This window comes from Dreissena polymorpha, chromosome 7 (genome assembly GCF_020536995.1).
Source record: "Dreissena polymorpha isolate Duluth1 chromosome 7, UMN_Dpol_1.0, whole genome shotgun sequence".
NCBI lineage: Eukaryota > Metazoa > Mollusca > Bivalvia > Myida > Dreissenidae > Dreissena > Dreissena polymorpha.
The window spans coordinates 52,874,119-52,894,090 of NC_068361.1; the positions used below are offsets into that span (position 1 = coordinate 52,874,119).

Genomic DNA, 19,972 nt, shown 5'->3' on the forward strand with positions numbered 1-19,972 from the left:
TTCACGTGTGACTTAAACATGATCTTATTATAGGCACATCTTGTTTGTATTTTTTGTTCATGTGAATTTTCTAGTAAACTTTGTTTATAATTTAAAATAGAAGTTAACAAAAGTGTATGCTTGTATTATTTGCTTAATTAGTCATGACCTTTTCCTTAATCTATCTTAAAAGTTCGGACAAGTACTTCTTTGGTACGGACAAGTGAATTTGTGGGTCCAACTTGTCCGTGGACAAGAAGACTTTTAAAATATTTCAGAACCCCTGTATTCTAGCAATTATTAACAAGACTATTGGCAAACAATACATGTCCCCTACCGGCTCCACCATTGTCAGAATTTTTTTATTATTTTTTGTTGCCATAGCAACCATAATTTTTGACGTAGGAACAAAATGAAATGACGTGCATAATGTCTATATTTCCATCTATCCATGTTTCAAGTTTCATGAAAAAATATTAAAAACTTTTAAAGTTATCGCAGGATCCAGAAAACCACCATTTTAAGCAGTATTTCTAGTCTATTTGTTGCCATAGCCAGTGAATTTTTTGCTTTTTTTTGTTACAGCCAGTGGCATTTGGGTTGGGAAAAATAGCGCGATAAACTATGAAATTGGGAAAAATAGCGTGATAAACCATGACATTGGGAAACATTATAAGAACAGAATAACAAGAGCACCGCCTTGCGGGTGCAGACCGCTCATCTATTTTCTTTTTAAAGGTGAAGGGACTCTCATTTTCAATCACAAAGGAGGGAGGAGTGGAGTGAAGAGGGGTGTATAGTGTGGGGTTGTGGACATTTATTACATTATCTTCCAAAAAAGCGAAAAAAAAAAAAAAAAAAAAAAAAAAATCGGGGGGGGGGGGGGGTATAGTGTGAGGGTGTGGTGATAATTTGTGAGATGATCTTAAAAAAAAAAAAAAAAAAAAAAAAAAAAATCAAAAAAAAAATTTGGGGGGGGGGGGGGTGGGGGGGTGGGGTGGGGGTATAGTGTGAGGGTGTGGTGGTCATTTGTGAGATGATCTTATAAAAAAAAAAAAAAAAAAAAAAAATTAGGGGGGGGGGGGGAGGGGGGGGAGGGGGGGGAGGGCACGGGGGATGGTTTGGGTGAAGTCTATTGTGGTATGTCAGGTAAGAGTAGTTTCATCAAAGTATCAATCAAATCTAATCATAAATAAAGAAGTTATGGCAATTTTAGCAAAATTTAATAATTTGACCTTGAGAGTCAAGGTCATTCAAAGGTCAAAGTAAAATTCAAGTTGCCAGGTACAGTAACCTCATGATAGCATGTAAGTATTTGAAGTTTGAAAGCAATAGCCTTGATACTTCGAGTGGATCGAAACACAAAATTTAACCATATATTAAAAGTTACTAAGTCAAAAAAGGGCCATAATTCCGTAACAATGACAACCAGAGTTATGCAACTTGTCCTTTTACTGTACCCTTATGATAGTTTGTGAGTGTTCCAAGTATGAAAGCAATATCTATGATACTTTAGGGGTAAAGTGACCAAAACATAAATCTTAACCAAATTTTCAATTTTCTAAGTATAAAGGGCCCATAATTCCGTCCAAATGCCAGTCAGAGTTACATAACTTTGCCTGCACCGTCCCCTTATGATAGTTCATAAATCTTGCAAGTATGAAAGCAATAGCTTTGATACTGTAGGAATAAAGTGGACCTAAACACAAAACTTAATCAAATTTTCAATTTTCTAAGTATAAAAAGGGCACATAATTCTGTCAAAATGCCAGTCAGAGTTACATTACTTTGCCTGCACAGTCCCCTTATGATAGTTAGTAAGTGTTGCAAGTATGAAAGCAATAGCTTTGATGCTTAAGGAATAAAATGGACCTAAACACAAAACTTAACCAAAATTGTCAATTTTCTAAGTATAAAAAGGGCACATAATTCTGTCAAAATGCATGCCAGAGTTATCTAACTTTGCCTGCCCAGTCCCCTCATGATAGTAAGTAAGTGTACCAAGTTTGAATGCAATAGCATTGATACTTACTGAGAAAAGTGGAACTAAACGCAAAACTTAACCAAAATTTGCAATTTTTTAAGTACAAAAAGGGCACATAATTCTGTCAAAATGCACGCCAGAGTTATCTAACTTTGCCTGCCTAGTCCCCTCATGATAGTAAGTAAGTGTACCAAGTTTGAATGCAATAGCATTGATACTTTCTGAGAAAAGTGGACCTAAACGCAAAACTTAACCGGACGCCGACGCCAACGCCAACGCCAACGCCAACGCCAACGCCAACGCCGACGCCAAGGTGATGACAATAGCTCATAATTTTTTTTCAAAAAATAGATGAGCTAAAAATTGCTCAGTTCATGTTTGACAGCATTTTTATATTATAAAGTGTTGCTTTCATGTCTTCTTACTACGTTTAGTTAATATCCTTCCACATGGATATTAAACTTGCAATAATCTATAGATTCTTCAATATATATGTACCATTATGATTTAATCATAATCTCTTTAAGAGTATGAGTTTAATTCAGGATGTTTTTTAAAGTAAAATATGATATGGTGAAAACATTAACAAATATTAAAAAACATGCTTAAGTGTTCTTGCTGTGTTAATGTTTGTTTTAAATGGAGCTAAAATAATACATTTCATTTGTTTAACTTTTAATATCTTGCACAATCGACATCCTCAGTTCAATGCCATTTCACTAAACTATACAGCGTGACAAACATAATAGAGCAGAATATGCATATGAATCTGATTAAACACAGATTAACATATAAATCAAATCATGGTTGTCTCTTTCCATTTTTTTTGAACGATACCCATCTTAAATGCTTTAACTTTGTGAGTAAACTAACTCCAATTTCCCAACGCAGCCGTGACGCACATTCACTGTGAAGATTTCTTATAAATATTAGTTGTTGTTCATCTCAAACGTAGTATTTTGCGTTAATTGACACACATATTAAATTATCTCCTAATAACCATGTGATGCCCGCTGTTAATTTTAGTGTTATTTATCAGTTTTGCTGCTCATTGAAAACTTCTCGTCTGCTTGCCACCATCTTGAACGTGTGTAAAAACAGGCGTTAACAATCAGGATACATCAAATATCGACGGTATCCTCCGCAATATAGAGAGAGATGTGTGGATAGCAATGTAAAATCGTATTCGGCTACATTCGCGAACATTCGTAAGTCAGTTGTCATTCGACAAAGACTCGACAAGCTCGATCGGCACTCGTTCTACAAAATTAACGCTAAATGACAGTGTAATCTTATTGGCTTTATTGGGAAAATTTGGTCATTTTGGGGGAAATTTTGGTCAGATTTTTGGGAAAAAAACATTTTTTGCAATTAGGAAGCAGCCGAATATCGGCGGTAATTTTGGGGAAAAAAATCACTGATAGCAACCAGGGGTTTTTCTGCACTGTCTGCGCCTCCGGACAACGGATGCATTCCCAAAGCAAACGGACCCGTTCCCAATAGAATTTTGATTACATATTTCCCAATTCCAAAAAAAAAAATTCTTTCAAAATCGTTAAAAGTAAACATAATTTATATCGAAAGAGTGACTTCCCTTCATCCGCGACGTAATTAAGCCTTTAGCGACTCAGATTTTAGCAGGTGTATTTGCCAGATGCATCTGCCAACAGCGATAAGGTTCGAACTGTTCCGCATTATAACAAGTATATAGAGCCGCACAATACACATTCTAGTCCAAATCTGTAGACGCTTATTTTCAAGCATGGCTTCCCATAACGATAAGTACTACAGCAGTGTTGCATTGGAAAAGGGATCGTCATACGGCGGTGTAGATTTGTTGGATTTGATGGTGTTAATGTAATGAGCTGTGAAGTATCAGGTAGAATGATATAGTCGTTAAATAAATTAATAATGTAGCAGTAAAATAAATGTTTTGTTAAATGTAACTGACTTGCCTATTGTGGCTATGAGTGGAAGAATCCAATTGGAAATAATAAAATTTTATTTGTATGTGTTGTTTATTCCTGTCTAATGTTATTTTAAGAAAGCAAAGAAAAATCATGCTGTGACTTGTGTGACTTACCTGTTACCAGTGCTTGTTTTTGAAGACAAAATAACAAATAAAAACATGTTTTTTTTGTAAAACCACTTATTTAAGCATGATAAAATTCCCAAATTGACCGTTTCATCGACTCGAAAATTCCCAAAAGATAAAAATTCCCAATTTGGTCAGACTCCTTTTCCCAAAATAGGCAGAAAAACCCCTGGCAACCAGAATTCTTGACGTAGGCACAAAATGAAATGACGTGCATAATGTCCATATTGCCATCTATCCATATTTCAAGTTTCATGAAAAAAAAAATAAGAAATTTTAAAGTTATCGCAGGATCCAGAAAAGTGTGACAGACGGAGACAAAACCAAAAGTTCCCTCCAGTGAAACCGGTAGGGGACTAATAACATATAAATTAACATGCAACAGGAAGCATTTTGGAAAAGCCCCGTGATCAAAAGTGCCCTTTTGACACAATGCTGCGCGTCGAAAGTGCCCTTTGACAAAAAAGCCCCCATGCCCTTTTAAATCCTAGCTGGAACACTGGTGCTGTAATATGGGGAGCACAGCACATTCATGTTGCTGAATCCTCGGTCAACCACATCAGTGCTTGTTGGTATGATACACATCAGCTGGACAAGTTGGAACATTAAGAATCTAATAATCATAAGTCATAAGACAAGACACACCCAAAAAAAAATTAAATTGGGAATTTTTGTAATAATTTTGGTTTGGGATCAGGTCTGTTTGCAATGGAAATGCCTCCATTTTCAGGAGGCGCAGACAGTGCTGAAAAACCCCTGGCATAACAGGTTTAATTTTACACCGATCATGCTTCCATAGTTTGCAGAAAATATCAAAACTAGGCAATTGCGCATGCGGAGATCATACCAAATGTGGACTTACAGAATGTTGTCTGATGAGATTTATTTTCAATGGCCAAAAAATACCAAAACTGATCGGATATTCTGCAATGGAATGCTAAATTAAACATTGTTTTTATGAATTCTTAATTTAAAGTTTGAAAACGCTGAAGACTGTATGGAATTTGTGAATCATTTAGAATTTATCATAAGAAGGTAAGTGTTTACGATAATTGTATTGGGATAATGCAACCGGTGTTAAAATGTAATGATCAAATTTTATTTTGCATGGAATACGTACCTTTTAAATCTGTTAATTATTAAAAATGTGAAATTCCATGTTTCATCACTTAACAAAACAATTTGTCGTCTGCGAAATTTGCAACTGCGGAAGTGCACAAGATTACCGGACGTACAAAAATTGGCTTTGATTCCCAATGAGAGTCTAATTAATGTTTTAATATGATACATCTCCTGAATCCCATGTAAAATCATTTATACTGAAATCGGCTGCTTATACGGAATACTGTATAGTTTACAAATTGCAGGCATTTTGCCAAGCTGTGAACAGGTTCCATTCAAGTTTACAAAAATGAAACTTGTTTTAATGAATTGACGCCTAAAACAACAGGAAGTTTAAGAAAGATCTAAGCAGTTCTGCCATAACCCTATAACCCAAACAATAAACGTTTTTAATTAGGTGCCACTGGCACACCGAGCTTTATATAGAAGTCCCCGTGTCACGTGACCAGTGAAACTATGACTCAGCCTTTCAGTGGAATTAAAGACATTTACATATCGTTACAAAATACTTACGACAAAATAGCCTGTGGTAAACCCATCGGTGACAAAATATCCTATATGCGGAATAAGAGTTGATGTGCTTAACTGAGTCGTCAATATGATTTTTTTCGTAGTTATGAAACCTGAAAAACCCAGCCAAAAATTGGAAAAATGGCTGCCGTCCTCTCAACTGACTCAAGTCGGATCAACTTCGTGAAATTTCTTTGCAATACAACATCAACAGTTCGAATAAACGTTGCATCTAGATATAATAATACACATTTAACATACTGAAAACAGTAATTATGCTGGATTACGATTTATTTTGCTAAAAAAATCATATCAAATATGCTTCGATACGTTGTTAGTTTCAGGAGTTGCCCACGAGCTAATGACGTCAAGACATTCGCTATGCGCGAAAATATGTAGGCAAAATTAATCTATATATAATAATTTATATATATATATATTATTAAATATTTCGTTAATATTTTACTTTAAATCACTGAAATACTTATAACATATATTATTTAATGCATATTTATTATAAATTAATTAAATATTTCACTATTCGACTGTTTTGTGAAATCGGAAATGACTATTATCTTCCTTTCAGGCAAACAACTGTATTTACCGAAAGAGTTGTCGTTCTTTACAATTTATGAAATAGAAACATACCCAGTAGTCTGGTTCCCTATACTGACTTAAGGAAATAAGAAATAATAATAAATACATAGAGGATATTTGTTGGATTCGATGGAATATCGATTTTATTACACTAGTGATCATATCAAATAATATGTTCACAAGATATTCCATCGAATCCAACAAATATTCTTTTTATTTTATCCGTTTCAACGTTTATTTACAATTTCGCTGGATTTATGACGTCATTTTGAGGAAAAAAATGACGTCATTTCACAGTAAAACAGTGAAAAATATCGATATTTTTCATTGTTATTTTTCACTGTTTATAACAGTGAAATACCACTTTTATTTCACTGATATTTCTCTATAAACCACCGGAAAGCGTAAAATAATATATGCTAGTAAATAGTTAAAATACTGTACATGTACATACTTATACATATGCCATGTTTGATCAGCTCAGAAGGGACGTTGTCCCCAAGTTCCAACCGGAGATATTCCTACCTTCAGACTGCCTACCTACTGCCTCCTCCACGTCTGCTCTTAACTTACAGTAGGCCTATGGCTCAATTGGTTATTGTTGGCTCTGGTACTACTTACATGTACCCCGGGTACTATTAAGTATACTTACATGTACCCCGGGTACGGTAAATAAACTAAAATGTTCCCGGGAATTGTAACGCAAAATCAGTCGTTGTCGGCTTTTTTTTAAATTTAATTATGTTCACATTTATTTTTTTGTTAAATGCCCTCTAAAGTATCGAAACTCATACTCATAAAGCATGTTGATACAGTTTAAAAAAAAGAGAAGTTTGTTTGAGATAAACAATTTCGTTTTACGGCAATCGGTATCGCGTTTCACGACATCGGATTTTGGGCGGGAATACAACTCGGGTACAGTCTAATATCGACCGGGTACGTTTACGTATATTTACCGTACCCGGGGTACATGTAAGTATACTTAAGAGTACCCGGGGTACATGTTAGTAGTACCCGAGCCGACAATGACCAATCGAGCCTTAGTATGGGCGGACTTTCGTCGTCTGCTTCTGATCTGGGATCATTCTGAAGGAGACTGGCGTCTGGTTGAAGGATTGCGTCTCTCTCGGTGAGGTTCCCGGACAGCGTCTTCTGTAACACTAGCCTTAAGCTGACTGGTTTTTGTGAGAGTCTTAATGGTATTGTAGGCATTCTAATTGCTGCCTGTGATCATCTCTTTGTCAGCGTTGATACGTTGCGCATCGATCCACTCATCTTTGGCTACTTTCATATTCTTCCTCACCTGCCTGTTAGACTCCTTGCTGGGGTACTTCTCACGCCTCAGCTTTATTCTCTTGTCACAGAAGTCCATGATCTCGGCGGTCCCCCGTGGCATCTTCTTCATTCTCTCTTTCCAAAGAATTTCTTCGGCCGATGACAGCAGTCCTTATTGATGTTGTTGGTGATTGTCTAGATGTCATTGTCAACGATGTTCAGAGCTGCGATTTTGCCGCATATATCTGTGGTTAAGATGCCTCTGCTATCTCTGGATCTTTCAGTTTCTCCAAGCCAATTCTAATGCGAGGATTCTTGGTGATGCGCTTTTTATTTAGCTTCAGCTTGATGGTGGTGAACACTAAGTCATGGTCACTGCCGATGTCTGCGTCAGGAAACGCTATAGTGAACGCCTCGTTTATGCTTGATTTGAACCGTTGTTGAGCCAGAATGAAATCGATCTGGTTGTGTATTTACCCGGATGGAGCATGCCAGCTAGGACGCTGTTCTGTGGGTGGAGCGTATTAGCCTGTGTGAGTTGATGGCTTCTGGCGAACTAAGAGGTCTCAGCCCTCTGTTATCGGTCTCCCATAAAACAAATCTGACAACTGTTACTGACGCTCGATTGGTCATTGTCGGCTCGGGTACTACTTACGTGTATCCCGGGTACCCCGGGTACGGTAAATATACTAAAACGTTCCCGGCCGATATTAGACTGTACCTAAGTTTTATTCCCGCCCAAAAGCCGATGTCGTAAAACGCGCTATCGATTACCGTAATTAGGAATCAAACTTCTATTAAAAGATCTGCATACACATGTTTTTTCAGTATGAGTTTCGATAATAAAGATGCAATTTAACAGAAAATTGACATAACTATGAACATAATTAATTTTAAAACTATAGTCGACAACGACCGATTTAGCGTTAAAATTCCCGGGTACGTCTTAGTATATTTACCGTACCCGGGGTACATGTAAGTATACTTATGTGTACCCGAGGTACATGTAAGTAGTACCCGAGCCGACAATCCCCAATCGAGCGTTACTGACCAGTATAGGTAGGCGTCTTGTCCATCCTTGGCCTTCTAGTCGCTTGGACGATGAGGATGCCTTTCTTCGGGACATGTGCCATGATGCGCTCTTACTCTTCATAACACTGTTCAATCTCCTCGTCTCCATTGTCTGATGTAGGATCGTATACCTGAATATTAATGATGTTGTGGGGTCTCGGTAGGATACGGATGGAGAAGAGCCTGTTTGATAATGGGGTGCAACTGATGACGCTGCATGTTGACTGCCTCCTTCCTAACGATGAAAGCAGCCTTTTCCTCATCATGTCCTTTCAATGGGCTTACCGTAAGTAACTCTTGGCGGCGCCCATCTCCTCTCCACGAACTTCTAGCTGGTCGTGCGAAACGTGTCAGGCCCCTCTCTTCGTTTTTCATGCCGGCAGAAGCGTTAACCAGGGTAAGTCAGGTCAATTTCCCGGAACCAGAAGTTGAGAGTTGCGTGTAATGTGAGAACCAGTGGAGTCGTCCTCCCGAGAGAGCTGCTACCAAGCAACAAAGTACTTACTTTACCCTGAACACCACATACACCCATATAAGGAAACCGCATCTCTTCCTGGCAGCTATATTTTTCTGTCCATGTTTTGCAATAATTTGGAACCAATTTCGAGCCCAGCCAAGACATCATAAGAACTAATGCTTTCACCAAGTTTCATTATTATCGGACTATGCATGTGACTTAAATACTGTTATTAAGCCTTTTCTTTAAGTTCAACTCCTGAAATATTTTTTTACCACATGTGACAAGGTTTCAAGACTGAACAATACATGTGGCCTCTTGAGTGTTATGACGAACCGAGAAGATCACAAAAGCTCACCATGAGCATGGTATGATCACATGGGCTAAAAGCGTATATGACTATTTTCACCTAAACATTCATTTAAACATAAATTTAAACCAAACCAAATGGCTATTTCTGCAAGTAAGAAAAGCGACACAGTTAACATGGTACTTAATTGCGCAATTCAGAATCTCCTCATTGTGCCCATTATAAAGTCGAGTCATCGTGTTATGTTCATGCATCTTGATTGTTATTTAACTCTCTTTTTTATGTTTTTAATTTCAATACGGCAGATAATTGCAAATTTACCGCTGAAGTGAACGTTGAATTGTATATAACAATTAACATAACAGTTATAATCACATCGCTTAAACAGCGCTCCGTTCCCCTGCGTATTGATGGAATCAGTTCAAAAGTTCTACAAATGAAATTGAGTTCTGAGAATTCTGGGCATAATTCTTGTGCGTAAAGTGTCGTCCCAGATTAGCCTATGCAGTCCGCACAGGCTAATCAGGGACGACACTTTCCGCTTTTATGACATTTTTCGTTTAAATGAAGTCTCTTCTTAGCAACAATCCAATTTAGGCGGAAAGTGTCGTCCCAGATTAGCATGTGCGGACTGCACAGGCTAATCTGGGACGACACTTTACGCGCACACATTATGCCCAGTTTTCTCAGAACACGACTCAATTGATTTCATACATTATAGAAATGATAAGAAGTATTTAAAAATATTTGATTTATGTGGATTTTTGGGCGAATCGCTTAATAAATATTCATAATCGTTCAAATGTCTTCCCGAATGTCGCGGATTTAGACACTGCACCAGTACTTCTAAACGTAAAAAAAATACATTAAAAGTACTTTTATTGTTTTTGGAAAATGCAGGTATGATTCAAAATTCGTAACAATTTTACGAGTCTCGGCGTTAATTGGACAGGAGTGCAGGGTCCTTACAAGTTCGGCGCGGAGGGAGGCGCAAGAACATACGCTTGTACGCATGCGCGTCCATACAGATCTCGGTTCGGGATCCCACACTGTGAAGCTGTCAATTATTATTTGTAATTCAGTGATGCTACACAAAATAATAAAACATATTACTTAATGAGTAAAGAAACCATTGGATTGTTTAAGACCATAAGAGTATTACTAAGTACTTGTATGTATCAACTTAGGCTGTATTTAATATTTGTATGAAAGCTAGAACTAGAATGCAACTGGTGGATAGTAAATATACCTCATTTTAGGCCTTGAATTGATGTATTAATAGAAACTACCTGAGCGAATATTAATGTTGATAGGTACACAATTTAGAACATGGTCTTGTTCTAGATAACGCGAACTTATCATGTTCTAGCTAATAAGAGTTTACAACTGACTATCGGGTTATATAAACGAATTAAAGTCGTAAAAATCAAGAATCTATAAAGTGTTACCTCTGTATTAGAATATGCGAGTTTGAAAACAAGATTGTACTTAAAAAGTTATATTATTTTTTCGCGGGCGCTGACTTAAAATAAAGTAATAAAATGCATAATAAAAATAAAAATAATAATTATTAATGATAAATGTAACGTCAACGTTAACTTAAATAACGACACAAAAACAAACATTATTTTGTTTGTTTTGCCGAATCAAATAATTATGTAGTGGTGATAAAAGTACATCTATATTCGCGGTAAATAAACAAAGTTAATAAACTTTGACCCGTGAGAACAGTGCAACGATGCACATTCACCGACTTTTGTTTACTAACTAATGATAGCGATTACATACATAAAAATGCATTTAGATGCACGTATAAGTTACATGAATGTTTTGTTACTAATTGTGTGTCTATCTCCCAACATAGTTATCGTTCCATGCTCTCACATACGATGGAGTGTAACCGTAGTGTAACGATTTGAGTTTGTTCTATTTTATGTTCTATAATATACATACAAACCCATGAGTATGCTAACGCGTTTGGCCCATTGAGAACTTAAATAATACGAGGGCTGTTTCATAATTTCGAGGAGCGTTCTTCTCCAAACGCAGTTTTTCATCCACGCTGCTTGATAGGGGCACAATAAATGTAATGCCTACACGAGTATATGTTAAATGTTAATTACATTTTCTTTAGATTCATGGTGATTGTGTGATATCAATAGGTACCACTTTCTAGCAACCTGAAGCAAGCCTTGTCGTTATTTCATGTAAATTTCATGACGTTACGAACTGTTGCCTTCAAGTAGCATTTTGTTTCTCTTATTCTTCCAAAAATTGAATGTCGTTTGACGTTATTCAGTTGCGTTCAATTGTCAAAACTTGTTTCGAAGTTTATTAAGTCCTTCCGCGCCTGAGTCTGCATTTTAGGTGGACCCGTGGGACGATTTTTCAATTATAGGTGCCATTTGAAGCTATTTGGTTCTCGCTTAAAGATTTTCAATTTAGGAATGGTCTTGTGACGTGTGGTGAAACCAGAGTATCCACAGGAAACCCCGTATGTCCTGTATGGTGACCGCCAACCAACCACACATGCTTCCGGGAACGGGGAATCAACCCGGATCACCTCGGTGAGAAACGCGTGTACCATTACTATACGCTAGCCGGCCAGACATTTTGTTAACGCAGACTGTATTGCATTATTTCCAAATATTAGAAATACAATTTCATATTAGATATACACAATTGAATTTATTAATTGTTCATTGGAAGTGTGTAGTCCTGCATGATCTATATAGAGCGTATTTGATCTTCTATGAACACCGATCTTCACTTGAGGACTACATTGAATTTACGTTAATTGACGTCGGCGTGCTTCATACACGTCACAGTAGTCGTGTTAAATTTTCTATTTACAATTAATATTTCAAAACCGTATTCGTCCGGAAGTCAATCATTAAATTAAACACAATTCATCAGACAATGTATTATGAGTTTTGATTTATGTCCGCATGTTGAAGAAGTATATGCAGTTGGCGAATTTATTAACCCATTTATGCCTAGCGTCTAGAAAAAAGGCCTTGGCAAACAGCGTAGACCCAGATGAGACGCCGCATGATGCGGCGTCTCATCAGGGTCTGCGCTGTTTGCTTAAAGGAATTTCTGTAAGAAATATGCTAAATATAGAGATAAATATACTTGACATACCTAATTTTGGAAATAAATTGATCCAATTTAGAAGGATGGGAGAGTCTACTAGGCATAAATGGGTTAAACAGCCGTTGTATAAAGCAACAATAAATGCTTGGTATTGCGAGCATTTAGTGCTCAACGTATAAGCGATCGTTTCGATGTGGTCAACATTGGACACCGTACTTTTATCAATTCCACGCATCAATGAAAATGTAGTCCACTTATATAAACCCCGGGTTATTAGTAAACACATTCGTCAGTGTACTCCAGTTCAAACAACTGAGTCGACAAATTGTTATAGTTATCACATGAGCTTGCAGAATGCCTCTTAAATGATGGCAGTAGTTGTTCAACGCAGGGTCGCCGCGGTGGTGGGCGCGCTGGTGGCCGACGCTGCAGGTAAGGAACTTTAATTTGTATTCGTGTTATGTTATTGGTTGACCTTTTGCTGCTTTTACGTACATTGTTTTATTTAGAGGTCGCTATAACTTTATATTGAACTGTGTATCATTGTGTACGGTGGCACAAAGGGAACGTGGGAAATATTTTATTACAGGGGCCGTCCAAAACATTTTGGCATGCATTGAAGTTTGTCATTAAATGCTCTAAATGCTTTATATTGATAAATTTAAACATTTGAACTATAAATCTCCAGTAAAAAAAACAAGAATACAATTTTAAAAAAGGAAAAAAAGTAACCCTCAACAGGGTTCGAACCACTGATCCCTGGATTCCTGGAGTAAAACGCCTCCCGCCTAGACCACTCGACCATCCACGCTCACATTCAGTGCGGATGTGTTGTTTAGCTATATACTAGTAAGCAATCCTCGTAGTTTCCCAAAATATCGAATCACGTCGATACGACGCTTTATCTGTTGGACGGCCCCTTTAAGCGGTCTCTATAACGTTTGGACGCCCAAGCGTCCGCGTGCGACCATAATAGCTATCTCGTGCGCATGTAAAAGCTATCGCGCGCGCACGTAATAACTATAACGTGCGCACGTTATTATTATATTAAATTAATTTATCATGTTAAAAATTAAACCATATTAAATGAGCCTCGCCTTGGGAAGAAGGGCTGTATGCAGGTTGGTAAATTGTCGTCCCGGAGAAGTCTTTGCAGTCCGTAGGGACGACAACTTTCCACCAAGACTGTTTTTTTTATTTTTAAAGAGACTTCCTTAAAACGTAAATTTCCATAAACGCGGAAGCTGACGTTCCTGTGCATGGCACACAGGCTAACCTGTAACGGCACTTTACGCACGTGCCGAAAAGTTTACAATCTCTAGAAAACCGTCACAAAATAATGAAAATATCAACGACTCAACGCTCACAAAACCTCAATTGATCGACATTTATTTCAGCCCAACCCCTGCACTGGATCTACAATCTGGAGAAGCTGCACGCGCTCGTAGGCACGCGCGAGGACGTCGCCTTTTGGGACCCCTCCGCCAACCCATTCTACACGCTGCCGTGCGGAGCGCTGAGTGGATATGGCGACCAGGCGTTCACCATCCTGAAATCACTCGTCGATAGCAACGGTAGAGAAGTTGTTTTAAGTTTCTCTGTTGTTGTTGTTTTACCATGGCCGATTTGCGTTAGTTTTGGTAGTTCTTTATTAAGTATGTGGATATGTAGGTACCGACATTTTTAGGGATCTTTTCACGCTTTGGTAAATTGACAAAATTGAAAAAAGTTGTTTCAGATTCGTAATTTTTCGTTTTAGTTATGATATTTGTGAGGAAACAGTAATACTGAACATTAACCATGCTCTAATATAGCCATTATATGCATCTTTTGACGATTTTAAAACCTAAAAATTATAAAGCGTTGCAACGCGGAACGATTGAATAATTTGGAGAGTTCTGTTTTTGTCGTTAAATTTTGTGAAACTACGAAGATTGCTTATATAAGGTATAAAATACATCAAGATTGGGTATTCGGCGGAATAGCTCAGGAGGCTAAAGCGTTTTTACTTCAGGACTCTGGCAGGACTTCAGGGGTCACTGGTTCGAAACCTGCTCCGGGCAATGTTCTTTTCCTTTTTTTAATTTTTTCTTGATTTTTTACTGGAGCTTTTATTATCCAATGTTTACATTTATCAATATAAAGCATTTAATGAATAAGTTAAAAAAAATGCCAAAATCTGTGAAAAAGCCCCTTTAACGTTAAAAGATCATCTGGAGCTGTTTGTCTCAAACTCATGCTTAGATACGATGAAAGTTGATTTTTAGCTCGGCTGTTTTCGGAGACAACCCTAGGTATTGTCATAGCCAGCTCGTCGTCCGCCGTCCGCCGGCGTCGTGCTAAAACCTTGACATTTTGCTCTAAAATCAAAGTGCTTCCACCTCACTCCCGCTGAACTACGTTACAATGAGAGGTGCGTCTGTACGACAACGCGATACGGCGTCATAACTACAACGGTTACAGCGTCTTGACAGTTAGACATACACACGCGTTTATACAGGTACATTCTTTGTTTAAACATACACGTAAAACGGGATATGGCATTTATTTTCATTTATTAATGTTTCTTTACTAGCTACCTAAGCTATCGAGACATTTTCTAGCGTGAAATCATGATAAAAGAAAGAAGTTCAAGCTCTAAACAAAAGAAATCCAACTAATTCGTTCTTTCTGGCTTGCAGTTTCTGTCACGATATTTATTTTCAATGATTTGTATCAAGTTCACTCTTTTACAAACATGTGATGCCCATGTGTATACTATTATTGGTGATTTCTATCCGATTTTGCAAAATATTTGTTGCATGTCAACTCCGTGTACATGTTACGGTATCTTCTCTTACGACTAAGACATGTTACGGTGCCTTCTTTACAGCGTTACAGCGCCTGCAGGAAGTCAAATTTACAACTATGGAGATTTCGTTTCACGATAGTAGCATTTTGGACGTGAGTATGGAGGTCATCATTGATTGCAACATCAACGAAGTGCCTAAGGGAAAACCCCGACCGTGTACATCGACGCATATTGCCACAAAACAGAAGGGATATCTGTTCTCATGCCCCAGTTATCCGTATAATACAAACTCTAGGGGCAATCTTTAAGATCAGGAGGAAGAAATTTGTGGAAATACATGGGAGACTTCACCAAGCCTGGGACGATTATGAAGAGAAAAAACTGTCGACAACAGACCTACTGAGGACCATCAGTCACATCAACGCCCTGGGACCATCAACTGCGGTGCACCATGTTTGACGACGACGAATGAACTGTTAAATGATTTTGAACTGAACTCTGTGTGACAGTGAATAATGTGATGAGTTTCTTCATGTACTTGTATGTTTAAAATCTGCTTGTGTATTGTGTTATGTAAATGTATATATGTATACAAATAAAATAACATAATAAAACTGACTGATATTATTGAAATGTATCTTCACTGTTATATATTGCATGTTGTAAATTAATGTATATATGTATGAATAAAAATTAAATAAAAGAATAAAACAAATATCATGAGTTTATTTCTTTCATGCACAATTTGTAAAAAGTGCATTCCTTCAATTGAGTAAATTGAGTAAATCATTAACATAATTACTTAGTTACTAATTACCTCAATTACTGTAAAGAATGTAAAGAACTATTTTTTTTTAAATAAATGCACCAAATCTTAAAAAAAAGTACTGATTTATTTAAATCGTAAATGTACTGTCAATAAAGTTACATTTGAAATTCAATCTACATTTTTTGGTTTGGTACCAAAAATTATTCTTTTTAAAAAGTTCAGTGGTAGCTCATTCATGCCCCTAAATTCTTTACTGTAGGCATTGAATTAATTTATCAATTAACATTACAATTAATCAGTTTGCAAATATATGCCCCTAATGTAAGCCAATAAAAGGTGTCCTTCACACCTCATTGTAGGTATACCTCTATAAAGATTTATTTTACCGAAACCTCCACAACATTTACTATATAAATACAATTTACCAAATTTGTTATTTACCGAAACCTCCAGTACCCGTCGATACTATACCGTAACCTTATTATTTACCGAAACCTCCAGTACCCGTCGATACTATACCGTAACCTTAAACATGTTATAGTAAATGCACTGTAACACTCTCTGTAAGACGCCGTAACATTTTAATTCATCAAAATTTATCTCGTTACACTTACATGCAGTTAATTTTGAGGCAGATCTGGATAAGATTGATTCAATATTCGTTTTTGCTTACGTTTGTTTGCATTTTCTTCTGTTTAATATCAGACTTTGAATTATATTCCAATGATTTTATGAGTTGTCTATACAGGTCTGTAAAACTTCCACTTTATCGATAACATAGGAATAAATTACATGGCAAGCTATGAAAGAGGAACACAATATCCGTATTGAAATAAACATTGGCTTACACATACAAAAACTATTCAAAATCACCGTTATTTACCATTTATTTAAACAACGTCCCGTATCGTCAACAAACTGTGGGAAGAAGCCGTAACCGTTGTAGTTATGACGCCGTATCGCGTTGTCGTACAGACGCACCTCTCATTGTAACGTAAGTCAGCGGGAGTGCACCTACAACTTTGAAACTTCAATATGTAGATGCACCTTGATGAGTTCTACACGCCACACCCATTTTTGGGTCACTAGGTCAAAGGTCAAGGTCACTGTGACCTCTAAAAAAATCTGATAAGCTTTCATTTATTAAAAAATGCGTCCGCAGCCGAGCGTTGGCACCCGTTATGCGGTGCTCTTGTTTTTGTTTTCGAATTGAATCATCTCATGTACATTATATATGTTCTATTTTGCAATATACGGGTGCGCTTGGAAGCTGCAATTTTCAATTAAAGGGTATACGGGTTTAATTGTTAATTACGTATAGAATAAGAAATAAATCTGCATTGCAAACACATATGAAACGACTCCGATTCGTTCACAATACTGAGATAAACGATAACGTCGTTTACCCTATCTGCTTTAGTGTCAATATATACGGCGTGTACAAAGAGGTTTCGTTGAATCTGTTTGTAGCAACTGTATGCAAAAACAGGACCATTATCACTAACTTGTCATAAATATGGAGACGAAGCGTTCACTTTAATGAAAACCTTTGTGGACAGCAACGGCAAAGCAGTTTGTTATATTTATTGCTATTTTGATCGATTCACGATTTGTGTATAAGATTTTCGTTGAGTACACGAGTATTCCAAATATTAGATCAGTTTCGATCGTATTAATAAATCGTCCCGTACGTTAAGTATAAATAACGGACTTTAGACTCAGAAAACACTGTTGTTAGCATTAAACAGAATTGATACCCCAGTGCAATCAAGCAGATGAAACAACACTTTCCTTATTTGCATATGGTTGGCATTTACAGAAACGCCATATAAATATATATCTTGTAACTTGGTAAGGGTCTGTTAAGTACAAGAGTCTGTGATTTCCCCTATTTTTTCTCTTTCTCTTTTTTAATGAGACATTTCCACGTTTTGTTAAAAAAAGAAAAAAATGTTTCATATTCGCAAATTTTCGTTTAGTTATGATATTTGCGAGGAAACAGTAATACTAAACAAAAACCATCTTTTGACGATTCAAAAACCTGAAAAAATGTAAAGCGTTTCAAACGCGAAAGGAGTACATAATTTGGAGAGTTCTGTTGTTGTTATCGTAATATTTTATGACACTGCGAGCGTTGCTTATATATTTAAGTATTAAGTACACCATTCACTTTATGAGCACGGATGTCCGAGTGGTTTAAGTGCTTGACTTTTAATCCAAGGGCCAGTGATTGTTTCTTCAAATGTATTCTTGTTTTTACTGAAAGTATTTAGTTCCGATTTTTACATATACCAGTTTGAAGCATTTAATGACAAACTTCAATACATGTTAAAGTCTGAGAAAATGTCGCTTAAAGTCCGCGAGGTCGTTATGGATAAGGTGTCAGCCAAACGATCTTCAATACTCTATACTGGAGCGTTCTTAAGAGGTACTCTTTAGAAACCAAGTACTGGGTCTACCCAGAAAAAAGACTCGATAATGCCAAAAATAAATATTTGGATGGAAATAATGGATTATGCATATGGCCGATGTCACTGTATTCTTCCCCTTTTAGGTTTCGATCCTGAGAACTTGAAGAAATCTACGTTGGAATGTTTCGGACCAAACAGCAAATACGAAAATCCAGTCAACGCTGTTTATAAGGACAAAGCAGGTTTGATGTCGATGCTCGTGCTTAGTTGTTTATACACTCTACTGGTCTTCATTATAAGCGTGTTCATGATCGGTTTGTCGCAGTGAGTTTACCAAACTCAGAGAAAGATTCACTGTGAGATTGTGTTTTTATGTTAAGGTTACATATGTTCTGTAACAAAGAGTGTTCCATCGAATCATCTATACTCAAGATTTAAACACACGCAGCCCGTTACGGCATAAATACACTCGAAATACGTAATGCAGAATATGCTTGTAATATTATATGTATAAATAGAGAATACTATGTTAGAGTGACTGTGTACTTGAATTTACGACGAGTTGAAGAAAGGTTTACATGGCGAGGCTTGCCGAGCCGAATCAGCCTTTCTGAGATGAGTAGAATAGATATAAGTTGACAATCACACTAACATAGCATTCTATTTATCCTACTTTTTTTTTAAATTTGTTCCCGATGCAAAAAAAGTCTTTAATTGCTAAAAACAATTGCAAAAACAGATTAAATTATAACCTTGCGTAGTCATATTAAAATTGTTTGTGATCGTTCCCGTTAACGCCACTCGAAATAGTTCCAAAACCAATCCACGCAAAAGCAAAGTAACAAGACAAATTATCCCTATGTACATTTACTTGTGATAAAGGCAAAGTGTTTGATAAACATTATTTTTATCCAACGGGTCGTAATTAATGTGCATATAAAATCATGTAGATGTAGGATAAAACACATTAACCGTAGTTTATTTAACGGTGTAGAATTACATTATAAAAATATATCCATCAATGTGTGCTTTCACACAGGTCAGTCATATAAAAATGAGTCTGCAATATTTCCGCATTTGAATATCGCGCCTTTAGCAGCTGTTGGTTGTTGCCGACATATATTATGCATTTTGAAAATTGGAAAATAAGGCCAATATTTTTTATTCTTTTGTTTTACATGGATATTTAAATGGAATCCATGACCAGTATTTCGACCAAAGCCCATAACATAAAAGTAACAGTTGTGAATTTTATCTATTATTCAAGCCGACTTGGTGAAGTATTCATGGAACATGTACAAGCAATGCTATAAATAGGTTTTGAATGTAGTTTTAATGATTGAATACATTTTTAATGTTCAAAGACTTTCGTACATATGTTCAAACTTAGTCATTTTTTATAACATCTATTTAAAACATGCTTATTCTAGACGAGCTTGGTAAGCATTGACTGTCAAAAATCTATAAGTCTGAAAAAAAAAAAAAAAAAAAAAAACTACTGTCCT

At 36.7% G+C, this 19,972-nt stretch overlaps 2 protein-coding genes across 3 annotated transcripts in view; one reads left to right on the forward strand and one right to left on the reverse strand.

Moving 5' to 3' along the window:
* Positions 1 to 6,065, reverse strand: part of LOC127836972 (serine/threonine-protein phosphatase 1 regulatory subunit 10-like) — an 84,429-nt gene extending 78,364 nt beyond the window's left edge. Inside the window, exon 1 of the mRNA XM_052363646.1 lies at positions 5,694 to 6,065. The gene's annotated coding sequence lies outside the window, so the exon portion shown is untranslated. The remainder of the gene's footprint in view (positions 1 to 5,693) is intronic.
* A 6,694-nt stretch (positions 6,066 to 12,759) lies between these two features.
* LOC127838027 (crystallin J1A-like) overlaps positions 12,760 to 19,972 on the forward strand; it is a 59,735-nt gene continuing 52,522 nt past the window's right edge. Inside the window, exons 1-3 of one of the 2 annotated variants that reach the window (XM_052365529.1) lie at positions 12,760 to 12,928; positions 13,894 to 14,070; positions 18,611 to 18,709. In XM_052365529.1, coding sequence (XP_052221489.1) covers positions 12,862 to 12,928; positions 13,894 to 14,070; positions 18,611 to 18,709 — 343 coding nt within the window. In that variant the 5' untranslated portion in view covers positions 12,760 to 12,861. The remainder of the gene's footprint in view (positions 12,929 to 13,893; positions 14,071 to 18,610; positions 18,710 to 19,972) is intronic. The other variant, XR_008029614.1, reaches the window with a different exon arrangement.